The 23,562-nt window shown below is 38.7% G+C and overlaps 1 protein-coding gene across 2 annotated transcripts; it reads right to left on the reverse strand.

Moving 5' to 3' along the window:
- Window positions 1–1,479: 1,479 nt before the first annotated feature.
- CCNC (cyclin C) lies at window positions 1,480–23,479 on the reverse strand. Of its 2 annotated transcripts, XM_084889387.1 has the most exons (13): window positions 23,217–23,479; window positions 16,101–16,207; window positions 15,179–15,263; window positions 14,958–15,027; window positions 10,635–10,686; window positions 9,847–9,902; window positions 8,966–9,001; window positions 8,082–8,173; window positions 7,401–7,468; window positions 5,684–5,763; window positions 4,106–4,224; window positions 3,256–3,350; window positions 1,480–2,712 (listed from the first exon to the last, which is right to left on the reverse strand). In XM_084889387.1, the coding sequence occupies exons 1-12, from the start codon at window positions 23,246–23,248 to the stop codon at window positions 3,299–3,301; spliced, it is 849 nt and encodes a 282-aa protein (XP_084745513.1). In that variant the 5' UTR covers window positions 23,249–23,479; the 3' UTR covers window positions 1,480–2,712; window positions 3,256–3,298. The 2 variants fall into 2 exon arrangements, with proteins under 2 accessions (XP_084745513.1, XP_084745512.1); XM_084889386.1 differs by lacking the exon at window positions 3,256–3,350 and having other exon boundaries at window positions 23,217–23,472.
- Between the last annotated feature and the right edge of the window lie 83 nt (window positions 23,480–23,562).

Genomic DNA, 23,562 nt, shown 5'->3' on the forward strand with positions numbered 1-23,562 from the left:
TCTGCTTATCCCCAATGGCCCACCCCTTACCAGACTGACTGATCACCTACAACTGCCGGCCCATTCTGGTCCCATTCTGGCCTGACCCCCCCACCCGGCGACCAAAGCTCGCAGCTCCTTCTTTTATTCTTTCTGAGCACATTCTTGAGCAGAGGCCAGGGCCAGCTGGAAGCAAGTATCTGGGATTTATATTCTGCAATTGAAACTTTGTAACCTTGAGTGGAGGCCAGAGACAGTCAGAGCAGGCTGGAAGCTTGGCTTCCTCCATCGCTGGGGACAACCCAAGCCTCTTGCTCACTTCAGCTCCATGGCTGCCGCCATCTTGGTTGGATCAATTTGCATACTTGCACCTGATTGGCTGGTGGGCGTGGATTGTGGGCATGGCAGAGGTACAGTTAATTTGCATGTTTCTTTTATTATTATAGACACTAATAAAAGTATAATATGCAAATTGACCATCACTCCAACATAACAAAGATGGCTGCACCCATGTGGGCACAAGATGGCCACCACAAAGATGGCCAGCAGGGGAGGGCAGTTGGGAGGGACCAGACCTGCAGGGGAGAGCAGTTAGGGGGGACCAGGCCAGCAGAGGAGGGAAGTTGGGGGCGACCGGGCTGCAGGGAAGGGCAGTTGGGGAAGACCCAGGCTTGCAGGGGAGGAGTTAGGAGTGACCAGGCGAGCAGGGGAGGACAGTTAGGGGCAATCAGGCTGGCAGGGAAGCAGTTAGGCATCAATCAGGCTGGCAGGGGAGTGGTTAGGGGGTGATCAGGCTGGCAGGCAAAAGCAGTTAGGGGCAATCAGGAAGGCAGGCAGGCGAGCAGTTGGGAGCCAACAGTCCTGGATTGTGAGAAGCATGTCCGACTGCCTGTTTAGGCCCGATCCTACTTGGATTGGGCCTAAACGGGCAGTTAGACATCCGTCAAGGGGACCCTGATTGGAAAGGTGCAGGCTGGGCTGAGGGACACACACCCCATGAACAAATTTCATGCACTGGGCCTCTAGTGTATGTGTGTGCGTGTGTGTGTATATATATACTTAACCACTATGATGAGTATATTCCTTAGCAATGCCTTACAACTGTTAGTGCACTAATGGTAAAATATTTGTGCTTTCTTCCAGCTGTTTAAACCAGTGATTATGATATATAATCACTCAGCTCTTCCAACACAAGCCCAATCTTAGTTCTTTCAGACCAGAGGGAAGCCTTTTTCTTCTATCTATCTTATCTCACCATGAGACCTTTATTTGTCACTGATACCGACTTTATACATAATCTCCCTTTTCAGATTCTCTGCTACTCTCCACAACAAAAGCCCTCTTAGCACAAGTGAATAATATTTAGCCTTAATTTTAAACCTTTTGAAATTACCCACTTGATTAACTATAGGCTTTAATACTTATCTAAAGAAGAAGGACTCATCACAGAAAACAACATAAGGCAGATTAAAAAAGATAAATATTCAAGACACTGGTCAATATAGCTGGAGAATGTACTTTTATTTTTGCAGTTTTATACTAGGAAATCAACATTTAATTTCATTGTTCACAATTGATTCATAAAACTTTTTAATCCTTAAATTGTACATCAATATCCTATGACTCTAAATTTTGTAACTCTCCTTCAAGTCTGAAGAAAATGATTAATTTATTAATTTCCACAGACAGCACAGTCCCACTGACATAACATTTAATCTTAAATCTTACGCTCTTATGAGAATTAAGAATGGCCAGTGCCTAACTGGCTTGAAACCTGATTGTGTTCCTGGCTCAGGATACCTGTAATAAATTTGTAAATCCACACTAAGACATAAAAATAAACTAGAGTGTGTATGTCATATAAAAAACTTTTCACAGTAGAGTAAAAATTAACATTAAAATGTTATCAAATTTCAACCATTTTATATTTTATCCAATTAGCTTTCTAAATGTCTGATTAAACTGAGTCAAATGTAAATAACTTCATGTAGATTTTTTTTAAAAAGTTTGCCCAGCATTTCAAAATGGTTACACAATTAATAAAACTTTTAAAATGTCAAAGTATGCTATACATATTGCACTTTTCTGCGAGGCTGGGCTAGTATCTTCCATGGCAAGATACTAAAACTACTGAATAAAATACACTTTAAAAACCAATAGGTACTTGATTAATTTCCCTGAAATTATCAATATCATTATCAAAATCTTCCAGGATTTTGTAAGATTTGATTCCTTAAATACAGTTTTAAAGTTTAAGTTAAGAAGGGGGAAACCCCTTATATAGTTCACTTTTTATGTCCTTTTTTGGTCCTTCAATGACCAAAGAGAATTTTAAACAAATTATGCTTCATGATCCCTGGCTTAATAAAAAACTACAATTATTATTATTATCCAAATTAAGAAAAATTATGCTAAGCAAAAGCTATTAATTTTGAAATGTCTGTCTGTAGGTCCCCTTAGAACTTTTCCAAACTTTAAAAAATCAAGAGCCTTTAATCAATTATGTACTAGAATCAAATTAGGTAAGGAAAACCTTATTTTGCAAAAATAAAATCACTTCCCAATATGCTTGACAGAAACAAGCTATTCGTGTTCATTTGTGTTCCATTGAAGACATTACTGAAATCTGTCCAATGGTTTATTTCCAACTGGTCCACTACGGAATTCTTCGGAATGTTTTAAGATTGGCTGTAGCTAGAATTCTGACTTCCATTTGGACCCTGCTCTCCTTCACTGTTCAAGTGGGGAAGAAAGAGATTGTATACCAATTAAAAGATTCATTTTCCACATGCTGATAAGCCTACTAATAACTTTAACATTAGTTATTCTGTAGTACAAACTTACAAAACAAAGACATTCCCAATTGTAAGACACAGATGTAGAAAAATTAAATCCAGAAGACTAACATTTGGTTTCATATTTTTATTCTTATATAACTTAGTGCCCTCACACATAACAAGCATTCTGGAAGTTAGTGTCCATATACATTCAAAAAATTTAAATTAGGGTATGGGATTTCATTGTCATTACAGGTATCACTCAACATATAGATTAGAGCTTCTGAACAAATTTCCTATAAAATTAAATCTTACACATAAAATCTTATTTCTACTAACCAACTATGAAAATCAAGAAGTATTCTCCACCCAAAAAAATTACCATCCAAAGGCATACTAAAGTCATATGTAAACACAGCAAACCTTTATAAATAAAAATATGGTAATTCCCAGGAAAACGCTGAATATTCAAAATAAAAATAACTAAAACTGAAAATACCAGTATCTGTGGCAATAGGATTATTGCCTTATCTTGTCCACCATCATCTTGCAGCTTCAGGCCCTGCCACTATTGGAGAATCACTCAGGGAATTTCTGCAAAAAATGCATCCAAAGGTAGCTGTTTCCCAACAGTGACATTAACTTATCAAACCTACAAATCCTTCTCAATGTTTGATAAATATAAGTTAATTAAGATGGGCACTATTTGTTTATTCCATTCTGACCTTGATTCCTACCCCAATGATCTGATGTACAGTGAAAGCTAAGAACCACTAAACTAAATGAACAGATCCTATTAATAACAAAAGCCCCCTTAGCACAAGTGATTCATATTTAACAAGATTATATTTATTGGGGGGTCATTTGGGGCACTCAAAAGTTAAACTTTTAAAAATCTTTATAATATCAGATCAATAATCTAATTCATAAAACAGGATAACAGCCAGTTATGGGAAAAAATAAAACAAAAATGATGACAAAAAAAAAAAAAAGATGACATGGAGTCACACTGACTAAGGAATACTAAGGAATTCTTTATCTCTGAATTTCTGATAAACTGGCCTAATTCTTTCCTTTTTAAATTGTGTATAGTATCTAGCCATATGTTGAGGGATACCTGTAATAGACCTGCCATTGCATTAGGAAAAGTTACTAACAGATGATCCAATTAATATTTTAAAATGAGACATTCTCAATCTATCAAGTCAGAAATTTAAAAAAATTAATATTTACTGTGAAGTTTGGGGAGAAATTTTAAGGAAAAAAACCAATGTAATCTATGAAACAATGTGATAATATGTATGAAATATATAATTAAATGGAATCTATAATTAAAGTTTACAAAGTACCTGTTTGGAGGAGGTTTTGGTTTTGGCATCTTGCTAAGAATAGTTGCCATCTCTTTTCTCTCATCAAAATTCTTCCACTGTTCATATAGTTTTAAAATAACCCTGATTATTTCCAATATCTAGAAGAAAATATTTAAAAAGTTATCAGTGCCAAAGTAAAGCAACATCTAGCATATAAAGAATACACATCAGAAATTACTCAGAAAGAGTGAAAAGACAGAGTGTCTGTTCTTAAGTATTCAGGCTAGACAATCCTGATAAATTAGTATTTGTATCACAATGCTATTGGGCTTTTCCTTCTGGCCTCTCATCTATTAACATATATGCCCTGTCCATCCTTATCCACCTTTCTGCAGTTAGTTTCCTTCCATCTGCTGATATCTAAACCAAAACAAAATAGTGAGGTACTAGAAATAGAGGTCTACATCATGAACTTTATCACTACACAGTAGTTTCAAACAATTTAATGGAAAGTAATGCAAAAAGATATTGTTTTGATTTTGTTAACTATGGTAAACAAGGTGCTAAAAAATTGCCAGCTACAAATCTGTCATATCCAGTTTCCAAATTAACTCTTTCTTTCTCACCTGAGTAGACCTAACCTTGAATTAATTGTAACACTACCAACATTTTAACAGGAAAGATAGAAAAAAGGGCAAAAACTGCTTTGCCAGGAAATAGCCTGTGACCCGTAAGTTTATAGTACTACTAGAGGCCTGGTGCACAAAATTTGTGCACTTGGGGTGGGGGGCGGTCCCTCAGCCTGACTTGTGACCTCTAGCAGTCCCGGGAGCCTTCGGGGGAAGTCCAACTGCTGAGAAGGCAAGAGAGTCTCCCACCACAGCTACTGTGCTCGCTAGCCATGAGCCAGACTTCTAGCTGAGCAGTGCTCCCCCTGTGGGTGTACACTGACCATCAGTGGGCAGTTTCTGCATTGAGCATCTGCCCCCTGGTGGTCAGTGTGCATCATAGCAACTGGTTTTTCTGCCATAGGGCCGAAGCCAGTTCTCCAAAATCCCCCGAGGGATCCCAGATGGCAATAGGGCGCAGGCCAGGCAGAGGGAGGTTGGCCAGCCAGGAAGGGACCGTGGGAGGGCTCCAGAGCATGTCTGGCCCACCTTGCTCAGTCCTGATCAGCTGGACCCTAGCTGCAAGCTAACCTCCCAGACCGTCTGCCCACTAGTGGTCATTGCACATCATAGCGAATGTTTGAGAGGCCTTAGCATATCATTAGCATATTACGCTTTGATTGAACTGATGATGGGACAACTGGACACTTAGCATATTAGGCTTTTATTATATAGGATTTTGTGTTCACTAGGTAGCTTTTAAAATAATCCTGGAGATGAGAGGCTGCTCTTCAACTAATCAAACTAAAAGTTTACCATTCTGCTTAAGCCTAAAATGAAAAGAGAAAGAGAACCTTAGTCTCCTTGCTAAACATGTTCCTTCTTTTTTAGTTTTATTTTTTACCAAAAACTTTTTTAGCCTGATCTGAGCCTTAAGATTTTAGTAAATATGACATTAACTTTAAAATATTCAAGTTTATATTCCACTAAGGGAATTTTTAAAGAATACCTTCTCCATATCCACAGAAAGCTCAGCAAACCACTGTCTGGCATCTTTCTGCTGTACAACACAGGCTACATGTAGGCAAGCTGGAAAGAAAATAGAGACAAAGGCCCATGCTTAACTTATAAACTTGCAATGTATGGACTCAGAACTAAAGTTAAAAATTTCTCTTATTTTTCATGTATATTTTCCAATATTCTTTTTTTTATTTTTTAAACATTTTATTTTATTTTATTTTATTGAATTTTTACAGAGAGGAGGAGCAAGGGATAGAGAGTTTGAAACATTGATGAAGAGAGTCATCGATCAGCTGCCTCCTGCACACCCCCCATTGGGGATGTGCCTGCCACCAAAGCACATACCCTTGACCAGAATCGAACCTTGGACCCTTAAGTCTGCAGGCCAACGCTCTATCCACTGAGCCAAACCGGTTTCGGCTCCAATATTCTTTTAAAAAACTTCATAGATTCGCTGAAACCGGTTTGACTCAGTGGATAGAGCGTCGGCCTGCGAACTGAAAGGTTATATTTTAAGGTTATAATTTTTCCACAATTATAAAGGTCCCAGGTTCGATTCTGGTCAAGGGCATGTACATTGGTTGTGGGCACATCCTCGGTGGGGGGTGTGCAGGAGGCAGCTGGTCGATGTTTCTAGCTCTCTATCCCTCTCTCCCTTCCTCTCTGTAAAAAAAAATCAATAAAATATATTAAAAAAAACACACAACTTCATAGATTCATATAATAGTTACCATTGACTATGCCATCAATTTAACCTCATACAGACAGAAAAAATTATCCTACCTAATAAAATAGTAATATTAGTTATTAGTATATAAAATTAGGTGAAAACTGGGCACATTCCCATTAATTCTAAAATGTTTTAAAGCAAGATTTGCTTACAATTAACAGGTTATTTTTGTCATTAATGGTTATTCTAAATAAATTTAGTGAAATTAAACTTCGAAATATGTAAGTATAACCTATGTGCTACCTGTGATATAAGAAGGATAAGAAACATTAACATTAAAGGAATAATTTAAAAAAGAGAAAACAGTAAGCCTGGACTGTTAAAGAATGAGGGCAGTGATCAAGAGGCTAGAATCATGGAATCAAGAGAGAAAAGAACTGGAACAAAAAGTAGTAAGTGCTTAATATAAAGCAGACAATATTTGGTTTTCTATAAGGTATCACATTTAATTCTTACAACAAATCTGTATGGAGCTGTTAGTATCCCCACATTTTACAATTTAGAAAACAAACTAAGAAAAGTTTGGTAATTTTTCCACAATTATAAAGGGAGCAAAGTTTAAACCTTGGGTCATCTGATTCCAAGACTGTGTTCTAACCCATTACAGTACTGCCTTCCACAGATAATAGAATGGTAGCTAATTTATCCCTCCTAAGAGGCGTTAAGGACCACAGAGGCTCCTTTACTCAACCTCTGAGGACTTTATTCTGAACTTTTCTCCCTAACCAAACACTGATTAAAATTACTTTAAATGATTTTTTTTAAAAAACTTAACAAAAAATAAGGGTGTGTGAAGGGGGACAATAATCTTGATTTGTGGCATTTCAGTTCATATTATTGAAAACTTACATGCAAGGATTAGTCTATTACTTCATGAAATACAAAAACAAAAGTACTATAGGGTGAAATTTCTTTTAGGATGACCTAAATAGGTTTATAACAATTTAACTAATAAAGGTAACCCACACTTACATACCTAAAGCTATCATGAAAGGAGGATACAGTAGGCAAAGATCCGTTCTGTAGGTATCATTCACTATCCTCCTATAGAAATGTAAACCATATTATTACTGAAAGCAGAACTACCTCATGATTATACATTTCCCTCCAGAGAGGGCTGTATTTCCCATCTTTGCACACAATATTTCTCTTTTAAATTACTGAAACACAGATATAAAGGTGAAAAATGTCATGGGGAAAAGATGGATACATGAATGATTCAATAAATAAGCATGTTTTAATGAATAAAATGAGAGCTAAATATATTTTAAAATTTAAAACCTCACAATAAATTTTAAAGATTTTTTCTAATTTTTTAAAAATTAGAATATCAGATAGAAAACCAGAAATCACACAATGAATATGTACACTGAATACTACCAGAAAGTATTCTGATAATTTTAAAGGTAACTGACTTTTTATGTAAACAATCTATTTTTCATAATAATCAAATTTTAATAGAAATATTCATCAAATTGATAAAAAATTTATTATTTGTACCAATATAGTTATTAAAATTAAATAAGATTTTTTTTTTCAACATAAAATATCTTGGGGCACTACTTTAATTACTTTAAAAATACTAAACTTAATACTTAGTCATTAATCTTCCTAGCTAATAACAAGTTATACTATGAATAACTTTTGTTCTAATTACCATGCAAGAGGAAGTAACATGTCTTCTTGGCCCATGTCCTGCACATACTGGAGCAAAGGTCTGTAAGGATGATACACTATCAAGCAACAATCCTAGAAACAGTTTAAAAAATGTGTATGTATAAAAACAGATTTTATTACAACACAAACCCTTATCATTACCCTACTGATTTATAATTATGTATTTCTCTAACTCATGCTTGCTTTCCTCTTATTGTCTTAAAAAACCAGTATGGTAGCCCTAAACTACTATAATAGAGAAGACAGTGCTCTCTCTGAAATATACCTTGGCAAATCGGTTGGCAGTCAGTCAGCATCCACTCCCTTAGAGACTCAAAGTGTCACATCTGCAACACACTGAAACCTCTTATTAGCCTATAAATCCGTAATTCCCACCTGGAGGATCAGAATTCTGCCAAAGACATAACCTATCTTTAAATAACACCACACACATACACAAATTGTGCACATAATTGACTGGTTTAATGTCCTGATCAGTTTGCTTTTATATTATAGTTACTATAGAACAGAAAAACATTCCCACCCTTAGTAGGCTATACAAACTCTTTACAGGCTTCCAAGAGGATCCAGGTGATGATGCTACTACCCTGTTTCCCCGAAAATAAGACAGGGTCTTAATTTTTTCTCCCAAAGTTGCGCTAGGTCTTATTTTCAGGGGATGTCTTATCTTTCCATGCGCTAGGTCTTATTTTCGGAGGATGTCTTATTTTCGGGGAAACACGGTAGGTACTATGATTTCACCATCATGTATCACATCACTTAGATGGTTTTAAAATGCATCTCCCTATAAATATTTCTTTAAATAATTTCTAACTTCAATACATAAGTTTTATTCTATTCATCACAGGGAAGAAATATACTTACCATTAGTTCTAAAAGATAGAATTCACATTCTAATATCTGTTTAAAAAAGATTATAAATGTCAACATTAAGTAAAATTAGATGAATCTACTTATTCTAACAATTTATAGGCATAGTAATTTATCACAGATTTTTACTAAAAAATTTTAAATCAACAAAATAGAGTAACTCATATTATAGTTAACTTATGCAATAAAATGATTACTACATAATGCATGCGATTATGATTATAATGCATTTTAATCCCTAAAAAAAACCCAGCCTCATACATATCCTTATACCTATTTTTATTTAAAATATCCTATATAAACTTCAGATTTTACAATATACAAAAATGCAATTATCTTAAATGTTATTGTTATTATATTATAAACAAGGAAAAGGAAAGAATGCTAAAAAATGAAACAACAAAAAAAGTTAAATGGAATTAAGAATTCTCTTGCAAGGTGGAAAAGAACATGCCTATAAAAAATGTCAATAGAGATTTATCTTCTAACACAATGTGGAATTTCAAATATGATTTTCATACTATTCCATAGTATTCCATAGTAGCTCCAACTGCACGTTGGCATCATCTGGGAGCTTTTAGGAATACCAGTCTCCAGACCTCAAGACTGAAAATCTTCATTTAGTTGGTCTGGAGAGGTCCTGACATCAGTATTATTAGGTTCTCAAAGTGTTTTAACAGACACCCGAGGTTTATAACCACTGCTATGAAGTATTTTTAAAAATAATAGAAACAATTTAGCATTAATTTAGAATTAAAGTCTATATTGTAGTATTTAAAACTACCATTTTAGATTATTCAGTTTATTTTAATGTAAAATGGAGCTAGTTTATAAGCAACTTTGACAAACAGTTTTACTTGGTACAATATACTTACATGGTTCATCCTATAAGGAAATTCCTTTGGAAAGGCATATGAAAATCTAGTTTTTACTGGAGGAAACAAAAAAAAACAACAACCAAATAACAGTAAATGAGAAAATGAATTATCCCCAAATTTCTTTAATATTTTGTATAGTACTAAAGGTAGGGCTAAATCATTTTTAGTAGGGAGCTTGGAGACACTTAGAAGCCCCAGGCACCCATCCATATTATAATTACAGAGCCTCAATTAAATAATGCTATAACCAAATATGAAAATATATTTTTTTAGGAATAACTTTTTATCCCTGACTAATATGACTCAGTGGATAGAGTGTCGGCCCGTGAACTGAAAGGTCCAAGGTTCGATTCCAGTGAAGGGCAGGTACCTTGGTGGTGGGCACATCCCCAGTAGGAGGTGTGCAAGAGGCAGCTGATTGGATGTTTCTTTCCCATGGATGTTTCTAACTCTCTGTCCCTCTCCTTTCCTCTTTGTGGAAAAATCAATAAAATATGGGTGTTTGTTTTTTAAAAAGAACTTTTTTATCCAATATCCTTAACCCAAACCTTCTATGTGATCGTTTAACTTAGAAGGAATCTGTTCACAAATTTACATTTATATCATTGGCTTCACATTTCTAAGAGGATGTTTTATGGGTACATTTACAACTAGAATGTCTAAGATTAAATTCTTTTCAAAACACACTTATAAGTTCACAAGTCTTATAAACTGAAAAACATCTATGCCCTATGGGGCTCTCCTAAGAATTACATCCTTAAAGCAGATATACTTTTTGCACTTACATACAGAAGTAGCAGCAGCAGTCAGTCTTGTATTTGAGACAACTCCAAATTCCTAGAGAGGAAAAAAAAAGTGGACAAGATCAGGTACATAGAAAGCCAATGAACCCAAGGGTATCTGAAATCTATTTAAAACAGAATATTTCCTGTGTTTCCCCCATGTTTATAATTTATTTATTTTTAATCCTCACCTAAAGACATTTTTTTCCAATGATTTTTAGAGAGAGTGGAAGGGAGGGAGGAGACAGAGAGAAAATCATGTGAGAAACATTGATGAGAGAGACACATCAACTGGTTGCCACTGGCAGGTGTCCCAACCAGGACTAGTATGGAGCCTACAACTGAGATATGTGCCCTTCACTGGAATTGAACCTGCAACCCTAGAGGACCAACACTCTAAGCACTGAGCCAAATCGGCCAGGGCTCCCCCCATGTTTATATTGTCTATTCAGCTTCTACCTACTTGAGGTATGATGCACTTAAATCTCTAAATGTATTACCTTTCTTTAAAATTGCTACAATTTAAGATAAGTGTTTAAATAATCTATACTAATAAAAGGGTAATATGCTAATTAGACGCCATTCAGGACATCCTTCCCAACATTGGGGGGAGGGGTGTGTGTGGCTGGCCTGCAAATTGCCTGCGGCCCCTCACCCTGACCTGGGGCCCCCTTCAGGGCAGGCCAGCTGGCCCCAACCCGTGCAGCAGGCCTCTATCCTATAGAATAAAAGGGTAATATGCAAATTGACCCTAATGGCAGAACAAACGCTGGACCAGTCACTATGAGGCACACTAACCACCTCTTGGTTCCTTTCCCCGGCTGGTAGGCTCTGATTGCCTGATGGCCACCCATGGTGGGTGCGGGAGGGTAAGAGGGTATAAACAACCGACCTTTTGGTTCCTTCCCTTGGCTGTCAGCCTGATCTCGATAGCAAATGGGGAGCCACAGGTGGGTGGTGGGGCCAGCTGCCGGCAGCTGGGGAAGATGACCCTGATTGCAGGTCAGACCTAGGGACTATACCCATGCACAAATTTTGTGGCCGGCCTCTTGTTTTAACTGAACATCACTGAAAGATACCAGATTAGAAATCAGAGACATGATAGTTTTCTGCACTCAAATTAGCTTCCAAGATTTTTTAGATTTTATCCTTAACTGAAAAAATATTAAGTGTTCTTCTTATTCAGTTGGACTAACAGATATTTCATGCCATTTAATAATAAAGCAGTTGAATTTCTGAAGAAAATAAACTTTAATATCACCAAAAGACCACACAATTATTCTTTTTGGAACAGCAAGAAAAGAATGAATGATACAAGACTTGCAATGTCAGTTCCCATTTCTTCTTTGAGTTTAATATACCACCATTGTAAAAATGACTAAAATTTATGAGGTGATCCACCTTACATATATTGCCTCATTTAATTTAATCAACCTAATAAGATTACTAAAGACTTCATTTCATTTAAAAAAAAAAATTAAGAATTGGTTCCTTAACCAACAAAGAAACTAAACTAAATCTATTCAAATACCTTCAACCTATATCCTTATCCTTGGGCAATGGGGGGACAGACGGGGCATGTATGTGTGTATATATATTTATATTCACACTATATTCACATTTAAACTCAAACTATAATAACTAAGATTAAAAAGTAAACACCTGAGACATCTCCTTAAGTACCATTTCCATTCAATTTCTACTGGACAAAACAAAGAAATATTTGGTCATAAAGATGAAAAAAAATAATGCTATAACCAAATATGAAGATACATTTTTTTAGAGAATAATTTTTTATTATTTTTTGGATAAAAATAATTACACACACACACACACACACACACACACACACACACGATTGATTTTAGAAAGGAAGGGAGAGGAAGAGATAACAAAGATAACAACATCAATGACGAGAAAGAATCATCAATCAATTGCCTTTTGCATGCCCCCTACTGACACTGAGCCCAAAACCAGGGCAATGTGCTTGACCAGGAATTGAACCTTGACCTTCTGGTTCGTAAGTTGAGGCTCAACCACTGAGCCACACCAGCTGGGCCAGTGGTCAGCAAACCACGGCTTGCAAGCCACATGCGGCTCTTTGGCCCCTAGAGTGTGGCTCTTCCACAAAATACCATGTGTGGGCACGTAAGTACAGTGCGATTGAAACTTTGTGGCCCACGCGCAGAAGTCGGTTTTTGGCTCTCAAAAAAAATTTCAATCGTTGTACTGTTGATATTTGGCTCTGTGGACTAATAAGTTTGCAGACCACTGAGCTGGGATATCCAAAATTCTTAAGGCGAAAATTTTCACTCAATAAATTATAAAATAGGGTTCTATTTAGAAAATCATATAACAAAAAAAAATAAAAAGAACCAAAACCAGTTTGGCTCAGTGGATAGAGCACCAGCCTGTGGACTGAAAGGTTCCAGGTTCATGTATCTTGGTTGTGGGCATATCCCCAGTGTGTGTGTGTGTGTGTGTGTGTGGTGCAGGAGGCAGCTGATTGATGTTTCTCTCTCATCAATGTTTTTAACTCTCTATCCCTTGCCCTTCCTCTCTGTAAAAAAATCAATAAAATATATATATATATATATATATATATATATATATATATATATATATATATATATATATATTTTTTTTTTTTTAAGACAAATTAAGAGCGGAAGTTTATAAAATTTTGTCTAGGTTCTCACACTGATTTGTGCTTCAAATACATTAAATTACATGATAATACTTGGAAAAAAATCACTCCACAATACAGGCCTTTTATAAACATTTTGTCTTCCATTGAAGAACTTAACAACAGCTAAGCTGGTTCTGCTTCCTTAAACTATCACTTACAATTAGAAAACCTTAAACTTCTAGAAAGCTTGTATTAATGTAATTTTTAATAGCATCAACTCTCATTATTTTAGGTAATAGGTAGGAAAGATACCTATTACCTAAATAATGGCTAAAATAAAATTCAAAATGAGTATTAAAAAGAATGTGAACTTAGTTAAAATTATATTCAATATTCAATACAATTACTATTCTAAAGATGTAAGCTAAAAACAGAAACATAACATAAAAGTTTCATAATGCTAAAGACTACATAGATTATGTAGACCAGTCAAAATCTGTTATAATTGTCTGGATTTTACCTTACTAAAAAGGTAAATAAGGTGGCCAAAGATTTGGTTTCAGCTGCCAAGTTTTCATCTCTTTTCTCTCTCCCTCACCTAATGTATCTACTCTCACTGCCAAAATGATTCCTCATTAGAATCTACCCCCAATCCTTGCCTTTCCCTTGCTTTCCCTATGGGTTGGTAGGAAGCCAATCAATCATCAAGAGGCAGGAAGGGAATACAGTATGACATAGAAATCAAATGGAGAGATACTGTCGAGTTAAGGTTAAGAACTTGTGGCACTTATGGAATACTACTTCATGCCAAACAATAAATGTCTTAGGGGCAGTACAGCAAAGCAGTTATGTGCATGGGATTATGAGCTAGACTCCCAGGATTCAAATAATTAGCTTTGCTGCTTACCAGCTCCAGGATCTTAGGCAAGTTTCTTAATCTCTCTGCCACTCAATTTTCTCATTTATATATCTACTAGAGACCCAGTGGATGAAAATTCATGCACTTGGGGGGGGGGGGGGGGGTGTCCCTCAGCCTGGCCTGCATCCTCTTCACAGTCCAGGACCCCTTGGGGGATGTCCACCTGCTGGCTTAGGCCCGTTCCCCAGGGGACTGGGCCTAAGCTGGCAGTCAGACATCCCTCTGTCAGCCCAGGAGCCTTTGGGCGATGTCCAATTAACGGCTTAGGCCTGCTTTTACATCCTTAGCACTGCTGCGGAGGCGGGAGAGGATCCTGCCACCACCACTGTGCTGTCCAGCCATGAGCCAGCTTCTGGCTAAGCAGCGCACTCCACGTGGAAGTGCACTGACCACCAAGGGGCAGCTTCTGTGTTGAGCATCTGTCCCCTGGTGGTCAGTGTGCGTCATATAGACCAGTCATTCCCGGGTCATTCCGTTGTTAGGGTCAATTTGCATACTACCCTTTTATTATATAGGATATATCTCTTTGTTATGAAAATTTAGTCAGTTAGTTATAAAAGGACTTAAAATAGCACTTGATACACAGTAAGTGCTATATAACTTTTTGTTAAATAAATATATGAATAACATATGTGTATATTTCTTTGATTTTGGTACAAATTTCAATATTTTGCATAAATCACCATCTATTATTATTTTTACATAGGTAATGTGAAAACTGGGGATTAGCCAACACACATTGATTATACTTAATGAAAAATAGAAAACTATTTCATACCTCTACTTTGGATGCCAAAAACACACACGTAGGAGCCATTAATACAGGATCTATACTTTTCAGAGAATACCTTAAAAACAGTAAAACAAAGTTACATGTAGAAAAAACACTGGAAAAAATTAAGGTAACTATGGCAAACACATGATTTATCTATACTAAGGTTCATCAAAATTACATAAGTTTCAAATAAGTATAATATTCCCAAAATGAAACAGTCCTACCTGGCATAGAATCTCTTGAAATAGACTGTAGCAGTGGCAATAACTTGTTGTCTTAATTTAAGATGTTCACCTAATGCTTGGATAACTAAAAAGAAAAAGTTTTCAATGTATTTTCTGATATCCATGTGATTAAATCATAACTATTCATTTTTAACATAGAGGAAAAACCTACACGTCCTATAAAGCTCTACTTGGGTAACAGTGCTAATACTAGAATTTACAAAATTATATGGATATGCATAAATAAAAGCAAAAAATTGAATTGCTCTACAGCAAACACTATTCTTGTATTAAAAAGGTTGAAAGATAGGAATTTCTCCTCTACCTTCTAAGAATTTCAATGCCTCTCATTATTTTTAGAACATGAAAAGATAAATACCTATCAAACTCACTATAACTACCAACTTATAAAATTTACTTACAAATCCATAATGAATTCTCAAAACAAGAGCTAGGTTTGCAGAAGAGTGAACAGAAGGTTAGAAAGATCATGTGACAAAGCTACCATATAGCAGAACAAGAATCTTTTACCTCTAAATCCCCTTCTCTCCAAAGCAAACTTATAAGAGAGGAATGCCCAATATAGGATGTCAATCCAAAGAATCATTTATCCTCAAAATAATCTGCTCTAGCTAATCTTAAATTGAGTTTAATAATGCATCATAAAGGCTTAGAAAGAATAACGAATACTTTGAAACTGTCTTGAACGTTTCTGACATTAAGATTCAAAAACGAAAGAAAAAAAAAAGATTAAAAAACGACTTTACTTAGATCACTTAAAAAAAAGATGAGTATTAGTAGTAAAAAGGTTACATGTATAAATAAAAATGTTAAGTAGGGACTAAAACAGCTCATCACAAATTACTGCACAAAAATATTTTAATTCAGAGGTACCATTTCAACTAATTAAAATTTTTCTTACCATTTGTAAAAAATATTTGTAATTTCCAATATTCTTCTTCTGAGAGAAACTTTAAGTCCTTTTGGCGTTCCTTCAACAGATCTTGTTCATCCAAAATCCATTGCAAACTAGAAGAAGCAAAGATGTTAAACATGCTATAGAAAATCAATGAAGAGATAGAAAATATTCTAAGATCAAACAAGTTATTAACATTCTGAGAAATACAAAGTACACATAACCCTGAAAAACATTATTTTCCACATTTCTTGAAATTCACAACACTGAGACTTATTTTGCTAATAATTGTAAACATGCCTTGAATTTTTGTTTAAATCTTTCCTCTCTTCCTTCTCAGTCTCTCTGTCACTAGTTTAATATTTTCATTGATACTAAGATTCTGATAAAAAGATGCATTTTACAATCAGTAGTGCCTCAGCCTTTTAAGTGGTCCTACTTTTATTCTTTCTTAGTAATACATACAATAATGGTGAAGTTATTTGGCACCAACTGATGGTACCTTAGATTTGATAAAGTACATCTTTTATCAGTTGTTCATGTTAATTGGAATATTTAATTTTCCTACCTCACCATTTCAAACATGTTAAAAGCTGCTTCAGAATTTATTCACTGACAGCCTCCTTCCTCTTGCCTAGTCTACTATTTTTAAAATATTAGGTCTAGTAATAATTAATGTCGTTTTCTAATATATTTTTTTTAAATCGAATTTATTTAAACAATACAACAAAATTTAATCAACAATATAGTTGCCGTTGTTTTCTACTACTTGTGCCCAACGCTCAGGAAGCATTTTAATCCCTCTGTTGTAAAATTTTTGTGATTTTGATGCAAAAAATTCGGTCAATGCATTTTTGAGGCATTCTTCATTATTAAATTTTTTTCCAAGAAGAAAGTTTTGCAAAGAACGAAACAAATGGTAATCGGAAGGGGCAATATCAGGAGAATATGCAGGTTGAGGGAGAACTTCCCATTCCAACTGGCGCAGTTTTTCAGCAGTGATTCTTGCAGTATGCGGTCGTGCGTTATCGTGGTGAAGAATTACGCCCTTCCGATTAATCAGCGCGGGTTCTTTTTCTCTTAAAGCTTGGGCTAACCTTTCCAATTGGGCACTATACACTGCACTTGTAATGGTTTGGTTAGATGGTAAAAGTTCATAATGAAGAATTCCTTTAAAATTCCACCAAACATAAAACATCACTTTTTTCCCATGCAAGTCAGGTTTTGGCGTGGGCTGCGGAGCCTCATTTTTGTCCAACCATTGAGGCCGCCTTTTCAAATTAACATACAGCACCCATTCTTCATCTCCGGTAACAATTTGCTCTAAAAACGGCAAACGGTTTTGACGAGAGAGGAGCGAACTGCAAATTGTGACTCTTTGATTACGGTTGTTGTTGGTCAACTCATGAGGAACCCATTTTCCAAACTTTTGGACTTTGCCAAGTGCACGCAATTGACTGGAAATTGTTTTTTTGTGAACAATTTAAAGTTGTCGCAAGCTCTTGTTGGGTAATTTGAGGATTTTGCACCAAAAGAGCTTGAAGAGCTTCTTGATCAAAATTGGACACACGGCCTCGACCACTCTTGTCATCTAACGAAAAATTTCCCTCGTGAAATTTCTCAAACCAACGCTGGCATTTTCTGGTGCTAACTGCATCTTGACCAAGAGCACTACAGATGTTTTTTGCAGCCTCACTTGCTTTTCTTCCTAATTGGAACTCGTAAAGCATGCAGTGCCGAATATGCTCTTCATCCGCCATCTTCTTAGCCCTAGTTTTGCAACAAAAACCAAACCAAACACAAACTTTTTCAAGCAAAACTTGTTAATTGCACTTCACACGTTCTGTAGATACCACGTGTTTGAAGGTTATGTCAACACCAAGCAAGATTTTAAACGAATGTTTAAAAACGACATTAATTATTACTAGACCCGATATATATATATTTTATTGATTTTCTTACAAAGAGGAAGGGAGAGGGATAGAGAGTTTTGAAACATGGATTGAGAGAAAAACATCGATCAGCTGCCTCCTGCACACCCCCTCCTGGAGATGTGCCTGCAACCAAGGTACAAGCCCTTAACCGGAATCGAACCTGGGACCCTTAAGTCCACAGGCCGATGCTCTATCCACTGAGCCAAACTGGCTAGGGTTTCTTACCACAAAATAGACTTCACAGAACAAAGGCCATAGCAAGAGATAAAGAAGCCACTTCATAATACTAAAGGATTATGATTCAACAAAAAAAATGATTCAACAAAAAAATATAATCCTTGCAAACATATATGCACCCAATATAGGAGAACCCAAGTACATTAAAAAACTCTTCACGGACTTAAAGGGAGAGATTAACAGCAATATAGTCATAGTGGGGGACTTTTAACACCCCCACTAACATCACTGGATCGATCTCCCCAACAAAAAATCAACAAGGAAACAGTGGCTTTAAGTGACACACTTGATCAGATAGATCTAACTGATAGCTAGCATCTTTTTGGATTACAATGGCATGAAGTTAGATATCAACTATAATACAAAAACTCAAAAACCCTCAAATACATGAATGCTAAATCGTATGCCATTAAACAATGAATGGATTACCAAAGATCAAGCAAGAAATTAAAAACTTCCTGGAAACAAATGAAAATGAACACAGAACTACCCAAAACCTATGAGACATGGCGAAAGTAGTCATGAAAAAGTACATAGCACTACAGGCCTATCTCAAGAAACAAGAAAAAGGTCTAATGAAATATCTAACACTACAACTACATAAATTAGAAAGAGGACACAAAGAAAAGCCCAGAGGAAGCAGAAGGAAGAAAATAATAAAGATCAGAGCAGAAATAAATGACATAGAGACAAAAACCAACAACAACAGTACAAAAGATCAATAAATCCAAGAGCTGGTTCTTTGAAATGTTATTATAATAATTTTATATTTGAAAAGTGAAAGAAAAAACACACAATTATTTTTTACAAAACACTAGTGGCCCAGTGCACAAATTCATGCACACTGAAATGAAATTAATTAGAAGAAATATTTTAATATTACTATTGGCCCTTTCTCTATAATAGAAGTGTCAACCAAATTCACAATCAACAATGACAGATCAAAACAGATGCACGACTGGTGCCAGTGAGAGCTTTATACGTTCTGTGCATGCGCAAGTCAAACTAGCCTTTTATCTATATACTAGAGGCCCAATGCATGAAATTTGTGCAAGAGAAGGGCTTCCTTCCCAGCTGCTGGCATCTGGGCTTCCCTCTGGCTACCGGCAGGCAGCCAGGACCTGGACTTCCCTCACAGCCCCGGCTTCATCCAGAAGGTCATCTGGCCTAATTAGCATATTATCCTATCTAATAAAAGAGTAATATGCAAATTGACCACCACTCAAGATGGCTGCCCCATGTGGTAACAAAACAGCTACCCCCATGTGGACACAAGATGACCACCACAAGATGGCCAGCAAAGGAGGGAAATTGGGAGCGACTGGGCCTGCAGGGAAGGGCAGTTGGAGGGGACCCAGGCCTGCAGGGGAGAGTAGTTGGGGGAGGTCCAGGCCTGCAGGGGAGGGCAGTTAGGGGTGACCAAGCCTGTAAGGGAGGGCAGTTAGGGGCAATCAGGCTGGCAGGAGAGCAGTTAGGCATCAATCAGGCTGGTAGGGGAGTGGTTAGGGGGTGATCAGGCTGGCAGGCAGAAGCAGTTAGGGGAAATCAGGAAGGCAGGCAGGAGAGCAGTTGGGAGCCAGCAGTCCTGGATTGTGAGAGGGATGTTTCAGATTGGAGAGGGTGCAGGCTGGTCTGAGGGACACCACCCATGCACGAATTTTGTGCACTGGGCCTCTAGTATATATAATAAAAGCCTAAGCAACTGTTGACCAGTGGAATGACCAGAATGACCAGTCTCTATGATGCATACTGACCTTCAGGGGGCAGACGCTCCATGCTAGCGCTGCCCCCTGGTAGTCAGTGTGCTCCCACAGGGGCAGCACAGCTCAGCCAGAAGCCTGGCTCATGACTGGTGAGCACAGCCGCGGTGGCAGCAGCCTCTCCCACCTCAGTGGCAGCACTAAGGAGCAGTGAGCCGAACAAGAAGCAGTGAGCAGGCAGGCGGTAAGGAGCAAGGGGTTCCAGACTGGGTGCAGGCCAGGCTATGGCCCCCCCCTCCCCCACCGTGCATGAATTTCATGCACTAGGCCTCTAGTTATAGACATAAAAGCCAAGGGACCGGAAGGACCGGAATGAGGCACACTGTAGTGGCCATTGGCCCCTCCAACCTCCCGCAGCTCCTCCCCTGGCCACTCCTGCCCGATTGACCCCCTACATCCCAATTGGGGGCAGGGCCAGCCAGCCAACTGCCATGGCCCCTCCCCTATGCCCCGCCACCCCCCGCTGGCCCAGTTCTGATCGACCCCCATTGAGGAAGGCTGGCCAGACCCCAATGCACGAATTTGTGCACCTGGCCTCTAGTATCCTAGATAATAAAATCGTAACATGCAAATAATCCGAACAGCAGAGTGACCATCACTATGACGCACACTGACCACCAGGGGACAGATGTTCAATGCAGGACACTCGGGCAGAAGCCAAGCTCACAGCTGGCAAGCCCAGCAGTAGGGGAGGGAGCCTCCCCGGCCTCCGAAGCAGCGCTAAGCACAGCCAGCTGGGCTCATGCCTGGTGAGCGCAGCAGTGATGGCGGGAGCCTCTCCCGCCTCCGCTGCAGGCGGGCGGTAAGGAATGAGGGGTCCCGGAGTGCACGAACCCCAGACTGCGAGAGGGATGTCTGCCTAACAGCCATCCCCCCCGAGGGGTCCCGGACTGCAAGAGGGCGCAGGCCAGGGTGAGGGACCCTCCCCTCAGTGTAAGAATCTTGTGTACTGGGCCTCTAGTACATAGAATAAACCTGCTTAATTAATTAGACTTGCTTTCTGATTTAGCTTAACTTTTTGCAGCCCACTGAAGCACCCCAACTTCTCTTTTAGGTATTTGTCAGCAACACAGCAGTAAATATCAACAGGAAGCAGATTATTATTATAGATCATGCAGGGAGAACAAAAGGTAAAATATTTAACTGCAGCAGGGTTTGACTATATTTTGCACAGTGAGAAAACCTGAAGACATTTTCAAGGTCCACCATTTCTTACTTCTTTTCAGTCTGGTCAAGTTTCTAAATTTTATAAATCTCTGTTTTCCAGCTAATGTAAAGAAAATAGGATTCCACTGAGTCTCCTATTTACTTCCAGGACTTCTGTGAGGATCAAATGAGATGAAGCCTGGGAAAATGCTTCACAGACATTTGGTTAAAGTGTAAAATGTTTCCATCTGGCTATAAAGCCAGTCATGTTCTCGGGCTGAAGAAACTGCAAGGAGGCTAGTAGTCGCTAGAGAGAGGAAGCTGGGCATTGCTATGTGACGTCATTACCTGACAGATACTTAGCATATTAACCTTTTAAATAGATATCCTGACCCTAGTTTGACAAGCATTCTCATTATGGCATAATGCTTATCAAAACAGGGGCATGATCTTTATTTTTTTTAAGTTGAAAAATCTCTATAAATTCTGACAAACAACTGTCTATTCTGTCACCTTCTTTCAGTTTCTCAGAATACCTGTTCTCCACTACCTAAATCTCCTGTATTTTATTTTTGCCAAATAAATATTTCAGGGAGTGAAACAGTATAAAATAAAACTATCATACGTAAAGTTTTTATAGCATTTCATCTCCACAGAACCCTTTACAACAAAAGGAAAACCTGCTTTCCTGAAAATAGGTATCCATGCCAATTGTTCTTTTTTCATGCAAAGGGCTGCAATCCAATCTTTTCATGGGATCAAAATTTAAGTTATAATTACTAATGCCCTCTTGGCACTAGAAAGTATTTACACTAAGATATAGTCTTTATCAGGTTATATTCATCTTTCACTTGTCTAGTCAAAGTTCAATTAGTCCCATCACAACAAATATATTAAGGGGAAATGTTTTCATTTATAGCTCTTCCATGGTCACTGACAAGAAACAAAAACTCATTTATGAACAAGGTTAAGGAAATGGGCAACGTCGCTGACAAACACACTCTTAAAGTACAAGGCGCAGACGATGAATGAAGTCAATTTTGAGAGCACCTGCCCTATACCGTACCAACATAAAACTCCACGTGGACATCAAATATTGGCAGGAAGCGGTTCATGAGAGGAAACAAAGCCTGACTCCTCCTCGGGATAACATGAAATCCACTCCAGGCAGGAGGTGAGTGACAAAAGACTAGGTAGGATCCCGAATCCATGAACAAGATCCCAGGCAAAAGGTGAGCCACCACTGTCCTGCAGAGCCAGCGTCCCAGTGCTGAACTGTGCCCCCACATTTCCCATACCTATGCCTTCCCAGCCCAGCCCAGCCCACCCCCTTCCAGACTAGCTAATCCAAGAATCCTAGCCGAAATCGGTGTGGCTCAGTGGATAGAGCGTCGGCCTGCGCACTGAAAGGTCCCAGGTTGGATTCCGGTCAAGGGCATGCACCTTGGTTGTGGGCATATCCCCAGTAGATGTGCAGGAGGCAGCTGATGGATGTTTCTCTCTCATTGATGTTTCTAACTATCTCTCTCCCTTCCTCTCTGTAAAATATCAATAAGATATATATGTGTGTGTGTGTGTGTGTGCATGTGTGTGTGTGTGTGTATATATATACACACACACACTATCTCTCTCCCTTCCTCTCTGTAAAATATCAATAAGATATATATGTGTGTGTGTGTGTGTGTGTGTGTGTGTGTATACACACACACACACACACACACACACACACACACATATTTTTTTAAAGAAAAAGAATCCTAGACCTTCCCACCTCGGAGACAGAGGCCCCTTCCCCCACCCTTCCTGCTCACAGATCCAGATCCAGCCCCGACCCACCCCCCTCCCCGCGCCCCCAACCCGGCCAAACGGAGAGATGGAGTTGGCGGCGGAGAAGGACGCGCCCCGCTTCCGGCCGCCACCGGCTCCCCGGAGACCCGCGGCGTCCGGGACCGGGGCGAGGATCTAGGCCACGGGGAGCTGCAGGCCCCGTCCTCTCCACCCCCACCCAGCAGCCAGCCCCAGCGAGAAGGCGGACGATCACTTACTAATGGGAGCTCTGCCAAAAGTTCCCTGCCATGGGACACAGCTCGCCCTGATAAGAAAGCACCAGCCGGCGGAGCGGCGCGCGGAGCGACCATAGACCCAGCCCGCCCGGCCCCCGCGCTCCTCGATCGGACCGGCTCCGCTCCGCCGCGACGGAGGCGAAAGGAAGAGGGTGGCACCCCGGTGCCTTTTGACGCCGGCCGGCAACCTCTACTGTGCAAAGCCGTTCCTGTGGATTAAAGTTCCGGCCCGCCCCGCCGTGGGGGAGGAAGCCGGCTGGGAGGAGACCGCCTCTGGTCCAGATAGGGGATGGGAACCGGTGCTCACGGAGGGAGGAAGGGAGGGAGG

The sequence above is a fragment of the Pipistrellus hanaki genome (genome assembly GCF_964339955.1).
Source record: "Pipistrellus hanaki genome assembly, chromosome: 7".
NCBI classification, from domain to species: domain Eukaryota; kingdom Metazoa; phylum Chordata; class Mammalia; order Chiroptera; family Vespertilionidae; genus Pipistrellus; species Pipistrellus hanaki.